This window comes from Scyliorhinus canicula, chromosome 6 (assembly GCF_902713615.1).
Source record: "Scyliorhinus canicula chromosome 6, sScyCan1.1, whole genome shotgun sequence".
NCBI classification, from domain to species: domain Eukaryota; kingdom Metazoa; phylum Chordata; class Chondrichthyes; order Carcharhiniformes; family Scyliorhinidae; genus Scyliorhinus; species Scyliorhinus canicula.
In genome coordinates, this window is record NC_052151.1 from 157380644 (window position 1) to 157394752 (window position 14109).

The 14109-nt window shown below is 42.7% G+C and overlaps 1 protein-coding gene across 4 annotated transcripts in view; it reads right to left on the bottom strand.

Annotated features, from left to right (window-relative positions):
• Positions 1–3046: 3046 nt before the first annotated feature.
• colec11 (collectin sub-family member 11) overlaps positions 3047–14109 on the bottom strand; it is a 44580-nt gene continuing 33517 nt past the window's right edge. For 2 of the 4 annotated variants that reach the window (XM_038800341.1, XM_038800340.1), the window contains exons 5-7: positions 8641–8694; positions 8447–8542; positions 3047–6084 (exon numbers count right to left, since the gene is read on the bottom strand). In XM_038800341.1, the coding sequence (XP_038656269.1) occupies positions 5693–6084; positions 8447–8542; positions 8641–8694 (542 nt within the window). In that variant the 3' untranslated portion in view covers positions 3047–5692. Of the gene's footprint in view, positions 6103–8446; positions 8543–8640; positions 8695–14109 lie in introns of all 4 variants that reach the window. The other 2 variants (XM_038800339.1, XM_038800338.1) reach the window with 1 other exon arrangement.

Genomic DNA, 14109 nt, shown 5'->3' on the forward strand with positions numbered 1-14109 from the left:
CTTTCCTCAATATTATATCACTATCTTCTTTAATCAACAATGCAATTCCACCCCCTATTTCTTTCTGTCTGTCTTTCCTCAAAACTGAATAGCCTTCAATATTTAGTTCCCATCCTTGGTCACCCTGGAGCCATGTCTCCGTAATCCCAACGATATCGTATCCCTTCACATCTATCTGCGCAATTATTTCATCCATTTTATTTTGAATGCTCTGAATGTTCAGGTACAAAACCTTAAGGCTAGTCCTTTAAACGTTCCTTGTCCCATCCCTACAATTATTTACAATGCCATTATCTGATACAGGCCTTTGATTTCTATGCCTATCACTTTTCTTATTCTCCTTGCTGTCTTTTTCTCTTGTTATTGATTCTCCCTGCTCTGAATCCTTACATATGTTCCCATCCCCCGGCCATTTTAGGTTAAATCCTCCCCAACTGATCTAGCAAGTACACCTTCCCCCATCAAGGACATAGTCCCAGTCCAGCCCAGGTGTAACCAGTCCAGTACAGGTTCCACCTCCCTTTCTACTGCTGTGCCAAATAGGAATAAACAACTTTTGGAGTTCACCTATTCATTCCTTGAATGCTTGCCATTGCCTGTCCACTGTCTTTCCTTTCAGTAATGTTTCTGTGATGAACGGTATTAATAACTGCCGTAAATGGTACCTGACCTTTAATACCTTGCCCCTTTAAGAGGCTTGGAACCCTGGGGGACTCCGCCTCTGGCTATGCCCCCAGGAAACGGTATATAGGATAAGGCTCCATGTGGTGAGCATACTTCTCTCGGATGCTGTTCAGTTCTCTGTAGATTAAAGCCTTTTGATTACCGACCTCGCTCTCGCATCATAATTGAGGGTTCCTCAGTTTCCCAGTCTATCATAGTCAACTCGTGTCTCATGTACTGAAACAGGTTGCAAAAAGCTGTTTGTGCTCTCTCTCTCTCCAAAGTATTGTGTCAGATCTTGCAAAGTAACCATCCCAAGAAGAAAACCCTACCGAATACCAGCATATTTTTGGGATAAAAAATGGAAATCTGCTCCATACAACTACATTCAGGAAAAAAATTGAACAAAATGACCACGCCATTGAATTACTGCATCGAGATCAGCCAAAGAATCGCTAACCATATAGTCATTTGTTTTATCTTATGAACAAACTGTTAAAAATCCTTAAACTATCCTCTTATTTTACCTTCTGTACCTGTCTGCATGGGCTCAGGGAATGTGTCTGACATCTGAATGGTTATTATAATTTATCTAGTTTTATTTTCAATTGTTTAAATTCAGAAAACCTATCTGACTAAATCTTTACCATCTGAAAGTGTATAGGGTGGGTTATTTTACCCCTCCTTACGTTGTCTGTAACACCTTCTCACTCATTAAGCACTGTTGCTTCACATCGCAAGTGTCCCAGGTTCGATTCCCGGCTTGGGTCACTGTCTGTGCAGAGTCTGCATGTTCTCCCCGTGTCTGCATGGGTTTCCTCCGGGTGCTCCGGTTTCCTTCCACAAGTCCCGAAAGGTGCGCTTATTAGCTGAATTGGACATTCTGAATTCTCCCTCAGTGTACCCGAACAGGCGCTGGAGTGTGGCGACGAGGGGATTTTCACAGTAACTTCATTGCAGTGTTAATGTAAGCCTATCTGTGACACTAATAAAGGTTATTATTATTATTTGCTTGCTAGTTCCCCCTTAAAGGTATTTCTACTATTTCACTTCAACCACTCCGTGAGGTGCAGAGTTCCATATTCTTTGGGTGAAGAAGTATTGTTTGAATTCCCCAGTGGAATTCTAGGTGGCTACCTTGCATTGATGGCCTCCAGTTTTGCTCTTCCTCATATGTGGAAACATTCTTTGTGTATCCAGTTTATAAAAAAACATTCATAATTATATAGACAATCCTCAGCCTTCTCTTTAAATTGCCAATGGAGGGTAAAATAAATATTAATGCAGTAGGTAAAATCTTCAGTAAAAATCATGTTTATTTCCAATTCAAGATAAGTAACATGAGTAAAAATGTATTTTTGTTTATTATTATCAGTATATGTTTCTTCATAAATTATTCTATTTTGCAGATTTTATTTTATCCACAGGCACAATCTAAAGGACAATATAGGCCGGGATTCTCCCCTACCTGGCGGGGCAGGGGGTCCCGGCGTGTTGGAGTGGCGTGAACCACACCGGCGTCGGGCCACCCCAAAGGTGCGGAAATCGGCGCACCTTTAGGGGCCAAGCCCTCACATTGAGGGGCTAGGCCCGCGCCGGAGTGGTTCCCGCTCCGCCGGCTGGCGTGAACGGCCTTTGGTGCCACGCCAGCCGGGGCCGAAAGGACTTCGGCCGGCGTAAGTCCACGCATGCGCCGGAACGTCAGCAGCTGCTGACGTCATCTCGGCGCATGCGCAGGGGGGGGTCTCTTCCGCCTCCGCCATGGTGAAGACCATGGCGAAAGCAGAAGAAAAAGAGTGCCCCCATGGCACAGGCCCGCCCGCCGATCGGTGGGCCCCGATCGCGGGCCAAGCCACCATGGGGGCACCCTCCGGGGACAGATCGCCCCGCGCCCGCCCGGGCCGCCAATCCTGCCGGTCAGGTAGGTGTTTTGATTCCTGCCAGCGGGAGAGGCATGACAGTGGCGGGACTTTGGCCCATCGCGGGCCGGAGAATCGCCATGGGGGGCCCGCCGACCGGCGCGGCGCGATTCCCACCCCCACCGAATCTCGGGTGGCGGAGAATTCGGGACACGGCGGGGTCGGGATTGACACCGGCCCCGGACGATTCTCCGACCCGGCGGGTCGAAGTCATAGTCAATTATTTGATTACTCCACACCCATTATGTTTAGTGTTATGATGAGGTTGTAAGTGTAGTGAAAACATGGGGTGCTATTAGTTAAGTTTTACTTTTAGATTACTGTAGTTATTTTTCCTCGTTTATTGTTTATTGCTAAGAGATAGCACAAGCAGTTAAGCTATTTAGTGTGGACAGGTATTACCCACACTAGGTCATATCAGCTGAAAGCAGGCAACTTAATATAAAAATGACAACTCTGTCCTATCACAGTGTTAAATATTTTTTATTATTAGTGGTATTCGAAATTGGTGACATCAGTAGCACTGATCACAGTTGAGGCCAAATTACACAATGCCAGCAGTACATTGGGGTTCAGAAAGACAGCAGAGAAGCCAGGTTTATCAACATCTTTTACAGCATTACCAGAAACTACACCCAATGGATAATGAGTTTATAAAGTGAACCTGTGTTAATGAAATATGGAAATCAATAAGATATTTTCTTTACACAAAATCACAGAGATTAATACCTAACCTGTGGTAACCAGACATCACAAGGTTCAAAAGGGATAATAAGATAGTACAAATATATAATCTCAGGTACAGACTCAAACTAGAGGGGGTCGCAGAAATGATACGATTTTTAATTTCCTTTCAGAAGGCAACCTTTGATATTCTTGTCCCTATATGCATTGAAAGAATAGGAAAGTTGAAATCATAGTTCTCCTGCCAAGCTCAAGGGTATTACCATTCTGCTCTTGCTATGTCTCATTTACCTTCCCACTCATCGATGCAACCTTAACCACAAAACATTGAACTCTGTCTAAAGCTGTCTTTTTGAGCTGTGCTTCTTCAACATATCTACTTATCCTGTTGTTTGACTCCTGGGAGAGCAGTCCACCAGTACTCCCAGTCACCCTGAGCAAAGTAATGCCTCACAGCAACCAACATCACTCTCAGCAATAGATGGAAGTATTAGCACAATTGCCAGAGGAGATAGCACTGCTGAGTGCAGTGCACAGATGGGAAACTACATGGGTGCTACATGTTGGAAATATTTAATTGGAGATAGTTAAATACTGGGAAGAACAAAACCATTTCTCTTTGCCACGCCCACCATAAACCCCATTCCCTTGTTACTGAATCCATCGGTCTTCCTGGCTACTGTCTGAGGTGGAACCAAACTTTTTGCAATTTTGGTGTCAGATTTGACCCCAAGATGAACTTCCAACCACCTCCGCTCAATTATTAAGACCACCTAATTCTACATCAATCAGATTGCCCGACTCAGCTCTTCTTCTGTTGAAACCACCATCCATATCTTAGTTACCTCCAAGCTTGACTATTCCAATGCACTCCTGGCTGGCCTCCACTGTTCTACCCTCCCTAAACATAAAGCCATTCAAAACTCTGCTGCCCTGTTGGAGGACCAAGTCCTGTATGTCCATTAACCCTATCCTTGCTGGCCTATATTGGCTCCTGGCTAAGCAGGAGCCTTGATTTTAAATTCTCATCATTGTTTTCAAATCTCTTTGTGATCTTGCTTATTCCTATCTCTGTAATCTCCTCCAGGCCCACAACTCTGAGACATCTGTGCTCCTCTCATTCTGACATCTTGAGCATCGGTGGCCGCGCCTTCCACTGCCAAGGCTATAATCCTTGGAATTTGCATCTTGAACCTCTCCGTCTTTGTATCAATTTCCTCTTTAGGACACTCCTTAAAACCTACCTCTTCATCTGCCTTAACATTTCCTTATGTGGCTCAATATCAAATGTTTCTTTATATCACCCCTCTGAACCACCCAATAAATTTGATAGCATGAAAGGCGCTTTATGAATACGCATTGTTGTTGATGATGCTAGCCACATAATGTCAAATGTTCCTTTTGTTTTGGAATTACAGCAGTGCAAGTAAATAAGACAGTCACGCCAGCCTGTTGTTGCTAATTTGTGGGAAAGGAAATTAAAGTTTTGGCCTGACTGAATATGACATCAGTCACTTGTGTGATACATGAGTGGGCATCAAATTGGTTGATACTGCAGATGATCTCCATGTTATTCTGGAATGAGAGAAGCAAGAAGGTCAAGGGAGAATGTGACTTTAACCACTGCGGCAGTACAATCCCAATGATGGCAGTTTCCTTGCATCCTCACTCATTGTCAAATAGCTGTTCCTGGGCCTGCAGACATGTGACTGGCAAAATGGCGGATGCAGACAGTTCACCTCAGATTTCTCCAGGTGTCCCGAAAATGCTTACTTTGATTTTCTTTGTGCCATTGCAAGAAATTCTGTGATAGGTTAACTTTAACTTTGAAGTAAGTGGAAAATGAGAACAGGAACAACCAATTTCTAACCCCTCAAGTCTTGCATGGCGAGAAAAAGAATTACAGCACCTTTAAATGCTTGCTTTAATGTTCATTTTAAATCGGCAGAGAATTGTTTAATCCAAAGCAAAAATTAATAACTTGTCATTTACCATATTCAAAAATATATTGAAAGACCAAACCCTTAGCAAATGGGAAGAAATAAATTTATGCAACAAATCAGTGGGGTAATTCTGTTTTTGTGCAATACTTTTAATTAGCAATGTCAGTCACCGTGTATACACCTCACCTAATTTTCATTCCCATTGACTTAATTGATCTTCCCCTTTTTACATGATCATCGTCAAATTATTTCCAGCCTTGTTCTCTGAGCAGGTAAAGGACAAGAAAATGGTGCTGCTAAAACTCAATACATTTATCCTACTTACATTATATATCTTACAGCACGAGTGAATGAGGTCTATACAAAAACTCTGGTGGTTTTAATCATTCCTTCATTGAGGTATCATAGCTTTTAAAACTAATACTAATTTCTCCATCGTGGATGTGGAATAATATCATGCTACAACATCAGGAGTTGACTGAATTAAGGTATATCTTTATCAAATTCACAGACAAAATACATTGTAATATGACAGGCAACATCATTCCACCCCCCAGAAGATACCATTTCCGCACAGTCTTCCTCATCATAGGCGTTGTTTGGCTCTCCATTCCGCCACTTGTTGAAGGTTTGCAGGGGTGACCCATCTGTAAAGACAAACTGGCCTTCCTCCTCCAGATCATTAACACCAATGAATACTCTGCTGAGACCTGCTTCGCTGATGTAAGAAGCAATGAGGCTATTGGTTGCTTCATCTTTTGGCATTATAAGAAGTCCTCCTCGGTCATGACAATACTCATGGGCATCTGTGTACCTCTTCTCTTCCTTCACCAGTAGGTAAATTTTATTTTCTACCTCTCGTACTCCAGCAACAGCTGCAGGGGAGGGCAGTGCTGAAAAGTGAGCACTTTGATTTCTGTTATATTTAATAAGATATAAGCAGCTTTATAAAGACACATATTCCCCTCATCCAAATTATGAGTTAAGCTGGCATGCCTACTCCCATGATTTTATGGAGGGGAAATATCAAAATGCATGCATGTATTGGATTTGGCAATAAGGACACAATAAAAAATAGAGGGAATTTGATTAAATGCAAGTGGCCTCAAGTGATTTCAGGAAAAATATGAATAGGTTAGATTAGACCATTAGATGTCAGACAAAGTTTAATGTCGTGAATGTGAGGTGACACATTTTGAGAATTTGGAGAAATTATGCACATTTATTTGTAAGAATGGGGGAGCAGAGAGGCTGCCATGTCTTGCATTACAACAGTGACAACACTTTAAAAATGCATTATTGTCCAAGAAGTGCTTTAGAAATTTCTTGAGGTTATGAAATTAACTATATGAATACAAGTTTCAGTTTGTAATATTCATAAATCTTTTAAAATAGGAGAATAAGTTGATAACAATGTAAAAGCAGAGGATTGTTGGGCGTTATTAATTGGCATGTAAAAGCAATGAAGTAATATAAAATGTATTTAAATTCATAATTAAGAAATGAGTTACAGGTAAGTTGGATCTACAGAAGACAATATTACGAATGAGAGGCTGTGTAGGTATGACAAGAAATGAGAGAAACTGGGCTCTTTTCATTAGAGAAAAAATAAGGGTTAAAGGAAACCTGATGCAGATATTTAAAATTATGAAGAATTTTGTCAGCGTAATTCTGGAAAGATTAACTTGTAACTAAAGTGCATAAATTTATTAGCATTGGCAGAAGTTGAAAGGAAGAGATGAGGATATGTGTTAAAATTATGCAAACGTATAATTAAGACACAGAAACCTTACCAAAATTAATGGTGGGAGCTAAGTTCTTAATGACTTTTAAGAGGAAAGTAGATAATTATTTGGAACAAAAAAGATTAAAATAAATGTCACTAAATGGATAGCTCTTTTAAAGAGCCAGGTCAAATGCAATGGCCCAAATATGCTGTAAAATGTAATAATTACATTTAAAGCAGGATTATCCGAATATCTCTACGTTTCCCCTAAATTTTAATGGCCAAGAGTTTATGTTGGTTTACCTTGAAATCAGGAAAACCATCACAAAAGATGGCCTAATTTCATAAGCAAGTTTTATTATGCGTGAATCAAATTTCCACCAATCTTCAACACTGATGGCAGTGTTTGAGGGCAGCACGGTAGCATGGTGGTTAGCATAAATGCTTCACAGCTCCAGGGTCCCAGGTTCGGTTCCCGGCTGGGTCACTGTCTGTGCGGAGTCTGCACGTCCTCCCCGTGTGTGCGTGGGTTTCCTCCGGGTGCTCCGTTTTCCTCCCACAGTCCAAAGATGTGCGGGTTAGGTGGATTGGCCATGCTAAATTGCCCGTAGTGTCCTAAAAGTAAGGTTAAGGGGGGGTTGTTGGGTTACGGGTATAGGGTGGATACCTGGGTTTGAGTAGGGTGATCATTGCTCGGCACAACATCGAGGGCTGAAGGGCCTGTTCTGTGCTGTACTGTTCTATGTTCTATGTTCTATGATTTTTTAAATTCCTGCTGGTATTTGGTGCCACCACAAAACTGGCCAAACTCACAGATCCAAATAAAGAGAGTGGTTGATTGTGCCTTTTTGAGGAGGCTCTTCAAATTAAGCTCCCTTTAGAATGCAAACATTAGTGACATGTTTTAAATGTTTGCCCATGTTAAATATATTTAATTTAATGAAAAACTGACTAGTGTAAAATGAAACTAGTAAATGACTCAGTGGAGACATTTTAAGTATTTTTTGGTGAGTTACAATCATTTTACTCAAAGGTGGTGCTGAACTGAACATTACTATTTTTTTACTTTCAATTGTTTGATTAAAACTTCACCAGATTACCACTGTTAAATATATGATTAAATATTTTTTGAAAAAAGAAATGATTACATTCTATAATCTGCTCAATGGCATTGGCTCATGGAAAATTTTACACATGTTATCATGCAAATTAATTTGGTGGAAACTGGACCCATAGCTTCACTCCAGAAAACAAAGCAATTTCAAGCACTACTTGCACCCAGATTGTGGATTGCACACAAGCAGAAACTCTACCCTAAAATACTGAATTGTACAACTTCTTGTTGAGCATGCTACATTAAAACAAATGGATTACTGCCTTAAATACATACACGCCTGCACTTTGCAATCATTGCAGTTTTAAAGATTAATCACTGAATCATTGCCTGCTCCATAGTGAAATAGTTATTGCCATTTTAATGCTGTAGCAAAGAAGTCTTACTTAGAACTTACCATTTTTAATGAAATTGAGTTCGTTTGTTAACTGTGTCACAAGAATGTCCATTTCTCCAATTACCTTTCTCAGTGGGCCACATTCACAGGGTAAGCCTGAGGAAATTAGACAGGATATTATTTAGGGATAAATTTTTAAAAACAGACATGATATAAAGCAGGACTATACCCAATAGAATTTCCAATAACTCTACCTGGATCTCCGTTTTCCCCTTTTCCTCCAAGGTCACCAGTCTCTCCTTTGTTTCCTGATAAATGAAGAAATAAGAATTTGAGCTTCTCGGGTTCTAATAAGAGATCGAGGGCGCGATTCTCCGAAATGGAGACAGAGTGTTTGCGTCGCCATGAACGCCATCGAGTTTGACGGCGCGAAACGGGCGCGGGCACTACCGATTGGGGGCCAGCACAGCGCTGGAGCGATTCACGCCACTCCAGCCTCCCTTCCCAGCGCCAAATGGGCGCCGTGCCAACCCGGGCATGCACAATTGGGCCGCGCCAACCCGCACATGCACTTGGGACTTCCTCAACATGCTGGCCCCAACCGAACATGGCGTGGGGGTTCAGAGGCCGGCCGCGTAAGAAAATAGGGCCGGGGCTGGAGAGGCTGGCCCACCGAACGGTGGGCTCCCATTGCGGGCCAGACCCCATCGGAGGCAAACCCCCCCCCCCCCCCCCCCCCCCCCCACCCCGGCCCAGGTGCAGGAACGCTTTTCCCCACTGTACAGGCCGCCCCCCTACATGCAGAGTTCCCACCGGCAGCGACCAGGTGGGAACGGCGCCGGCGGGACTTTGCTTTTTCTGTGCGGCTGATCGGCCCATCAAGGCTGGAGGATCGGCGGCCCGGCTGCGGACAGCGGCCCGTGACAGGCGCCACGCCAAACATGCCGCCGCAAATGCCGCCGATTCTCCACTCCTCAGAGAATCGCCTGCCGGCGTCGGACTGGCGCCGTGGGAAAAAATGGCGCGACCGGCAGTTCTCCCATACGGCGCAGCATGGGAGAATCGTGCCCAGATCCTCTCAACTATCAACACCTTCTTAATTTCTTCTGAACTTTCCCCGAAACGTTGACATAGTTTTAATATTCAATATGTAAAGCAAGAGGGTGAAGGATAGTACTGGAGCCAATCTTTATTTAGTCTTACATTTATTTAAAGAGTGAAACATTCCAAGCATTCACCTCCTTACTCAAAACACCCCAGAGTTTAAACAGTGTCTCTTTATATGTGCTCAAGTGAAACTGCAATAAAAGCCATCCACCTGCATATAATTAAATAAAATTGATAAATAATTAACACTGAAAGAAACCATCATATCCTTCCTGTGGTCTCAGCATAGTTTGAATATAGCTAATATTACAGCTGTTAAACTATTTATATTATTGTTGAATCACATGTCACACAAGCCTCCTCTTCATAAAATTTTATTTCCTGTTGTCAAATTTTCCAATAATTCCTGAGTTATTTTGTTCGGTTTTATAATGGAAATTAAACTGGTCACAAAGTAATTCTACCTTTACAACAGTTGTTGTGCTCCACCACCTGACTTTTAAATGTTATGGTTCCTCAGTCTGCGTTATGGAGAAACCGTTAAGCTCCAAACAACCCCACTTCTCTGCTTCCCAATTTCTCTTAGTTTTTCTCTTTAACTATTAATAATCATTTAAAATCAAAGTACGATATAAAACTCAAAACAAAATGCATGACTTTAAGCTAGGGACTGAATGACGTCCATGCACCCCAGTCTAATTATCCCCTTCCCTCTGATTCAGCCTGATTTCCAAATCTCCAAATATCTGTCCTGATCCACCCACGTCAACGTTACCACCAAGAAAGTACAACAGCCTATATTTCCTCAAGAAACTAAGGAAATTCAGCATGTTCACATTAACTCTGACCAACCTTTACAGATGCACCATAGAAAGCATCCAATCTGGCTGCATCACAGCCTGGTATGGCAAGTGCTCGGCCCAAAACCGCAAGAAACTTCAGAGTCGTGAACACAGTCCCAGTCCATTATGCGAATCCCCCTCTCATCCATTCACTCCATCTACACCTCCCGCTGCCGGGGGAAAGCAGGCAGCATAATCAATGACCCCTCCCACCCGGCTTACTCACTCTTCCAACTTCTACCACCAGGCAGGAGATGCAAAAGTCTGAGAACACGCACGAACAGACTCAAAAACAGCCTTTCCCCCGCTGTTACCAGACTCCTAAACCACCCTCTTATGGACTGACTTCATTAACACTACACCCCTGTATGCTTCACCCGATGTCGGTGTTATGTAGTTACATTATTTACCTTGTGTTGCCCTATTATGTATTTTCTTTTATTTCCTTTTCTTTTCATGTACTTAATGATCAGTTGAGCTGCTCGCAGAAACTGTACTGTACCTTGGTATACGTGATTATCAATAAATATGGCATTGTGACTTTTGTTTTATGAGCCTGCATTCCTAACAGGGATCCTTCCTGCCAGAAGCAGCAGTAATGGTAATGCAACTGCCCTTGATTTACTGACTAAATTGGCTCATGGATAATGCCCACCAGGATTTTCCATTATGCCTTTGACTTAAGCAGGCCAAAATATACAGCAGGCAGATACAATAGATGCAATGGCTAATTAACTGGCCTTTTTCCTCCAGGCAGAGAGCAGTACACACCAGGGCAAATATTAAACATCCTGGTTCAAACTACTCCATGATTTCTGACTAGAAATGCGGAACTTGGGAAATTTCTGAAATGTGCTCGCAATGTGTATGCATCTTTGCCAGAACGACAGGCTCTTAATGTTACCCATAGCTCTTTATTAAAACGTGGCATACAGACCAAAAACAGAAATGATCCTTTTGGTCAAACCACTGTCAAACACATACAGCTCCTACGATGGCTCAATTGGTACATGAACTGTCCACTTTTGGAACGGAGTCAGACCAAGAAGACTCATGGCCTATTTCTAGACTAACCTTGACTGGGATAAGCATTAATATCAGATCAGATATTAGCTTTGTTTACAAAAATGGTGGGAAAATCAGCAAGGATATGCTGTTCAGTGACCCTTTGAGGGAGTGCATTTTGCTTTATAAATGTTGCATGAGGCAGGAATGGGCTTCGCTATGACACCGCAGAATGCCTGCTAACATTCAATGGCCATACTCACAATGGGCAGCCAGTGTCTACAGAAACATACCGTACTTATGAGGAGGAAGGCGGAGAGAAGAAAATTAGGTGTTGAAAATTTAAGACAAATGATAATCGGACCTAATTCACACTATTAAAAGAATTGAATTAAATGGGACTTTTGTTTATTTAAATGTATACAGTACCTATTATTGATAAGTTGGAGCTATTGTTATTATGTATGTGATATATTTTTACTTTTATAGAGAGAAATCAGCCTGTGTAGGATGACATTATACCTATTTCAGTGCATCAGCTGCTGAATTTGTTCCAATTCACCAGACGTTTTCTGGCACCTCAGCAAAGCAACTAGTTTTCATGGCTGAACTTAACTAGTAAATGTCAAAAAAAACATCCAACAACAGGCAACATCCTATCTGAACCCAATCCCTGCCCTTAATTTCTCAGAGTTTAATTTTAAGCAAGAATCACTGTAAGATCAGGAAACCTCTAGATGATATTTCTTCACCCCAGTATGGGGGCACTGAGATTGAAAGTAGCACCATGCTGCTGACTGAACTGAAATCGACAAATACAGCATTGGCTAAAGGGTCAAACATAAGATAATAAGAACATATGAACTAGTAGGCCATCTTACAAGTGCGTTTAGCCATGCATTGGACAACACTTTCAGTGCCGAGAAACACAATTCTATCTAACATGACTCTGGTTAATGGGGCCTCAGCGGGGAACGCATGGCCGAGACCGTACTTAATCCCGCTTCCTGCACTGAGGAGCCCCGCTTGCCAAAACTCCGCAGTGCCGCGAGCGATCTAGACACCATTTTTAAATGGCGTCCCAATCTCTAACCTCCCCCAACGCAGCTCCTAGCCCCCCATAGCCCCAACACACCTGTAAGGGGGAACCTTGCACCCCTCCCCCGCACTCCGACCTCACGTGCATACAGCACCCACAGGCCTGATCCTCGTCACTAAAAAATGCCAGCCTGACACCCTGGCAGTGTCACCTGGGCAGTGCCAAGCTGTCACCCAGGTGGCACCCCCAGGGTGCCAGGCTGGCAGTGTCAGGGTACCACCCTGCCCAGAGGGCAGGCACCTGGGGCATCTGTTCCCCTGGGAGACCCCCATGAGTGCCTTTCTATCTAGTCCCCGAGGCAAAGGAGATATATACCAAAGCCTTGGTTACCTCAGGGAACTGCATATTAGAGTGAGGCTAACTGAGGTGATCCAGCATGTCGATGAGGCCGCAGAAGTGGGCATGGTCACAGCACCCAGAGATGATGCGATGCCTAAACCTCTGCAAACAACTCAACACACAACGACAGCCAGCGCCACACCAGAGCATGCTACAAAGAAAAAAAAAAACAAACCAAGGGACCAAAATACATCACCGTGTCCTAAAAATTAAAACAAAAAAAGAGAGGACTGGGAGAACTACCTCATCCCACCAACCAACCAGCAACAAAAACAGTCGCAAGTGGCAAGCAACAGTATGCACGAAAACGAAAGAGACAGCGACTGGTAACACAAATATGGCAATCTTGGACATAGCCCTATCAAAGGCACAGGGCGAAGCGCAAGAGAAGCAAGGCACCAGCAGTCAAGCAGTCTCTGACAAGGATGGCCACTATGCGAAAGAATGAGATCTGTACAAAGGAAGTGACACTTATCAGGCACAGCATGTAAATGGACACTTTAGTAAAACTTGACCACGTTACCAGCTACATATAATGAATGTATAAAGTTTAATGTTTAATGTTACCTTTAAAAAAAATAATCTCAATATTTTGTGAGAAAGGGGGGTGTGATGATATGCCTATGGGCCAAATCATAGCTGGAACGTGTGCGACCTCCAACCAGCAGCTGGCGGTACAGACACATTATGCAGTCTCTAGACTAAGGTCATGTGACCTGTGACTCCAATATAAAGGGAGACACATCCGACTATCTTCAGAAGAAGTTTGAGAAGGTAATAAGACATACAAGTGAATGGTCAGTACTAGGTGCAAGCTTCTGAGGAGTAGTTAGCAGATTCCATGATAACGTGCTCTTTATCAGATTCCGATCTTACCACACGGGACTCAATAAAAGATTCTGTTTTGGACAAGTCGCAGCATTTGGTGAGTTCCTTTGTGAAGTACAAAGGATCAAACACAACACCAATTACTTTTATTGCTTCGTCCCAAATCAATGCATTCAGTTAATTTACCTTATTTTGTTAAATCTTCGCAAAACTGTCCAGGGTAAGAGAGAGAGACACAAATTATTTTGGATTAGTTAAGGAGGTGGAAACACTGAGGGCTAAATTTGATTATCCCTGAAAGCAGAGGCAGGGGTCACTATGCATAATTACTGTGTTTACTCAATGTCGTGCAGCTCAAATGCCAACTTTGTGCTGCCTGATTATTTGAATTATTGTTGTGTGCAAGCAACATTAACTGTGCTACTTATTATTGATTGCATGCATCAGGAAAGGGTCCAAAATTGTAAATTGTTAGTAACACTTAAAGCCAGCCTGCACTGCTT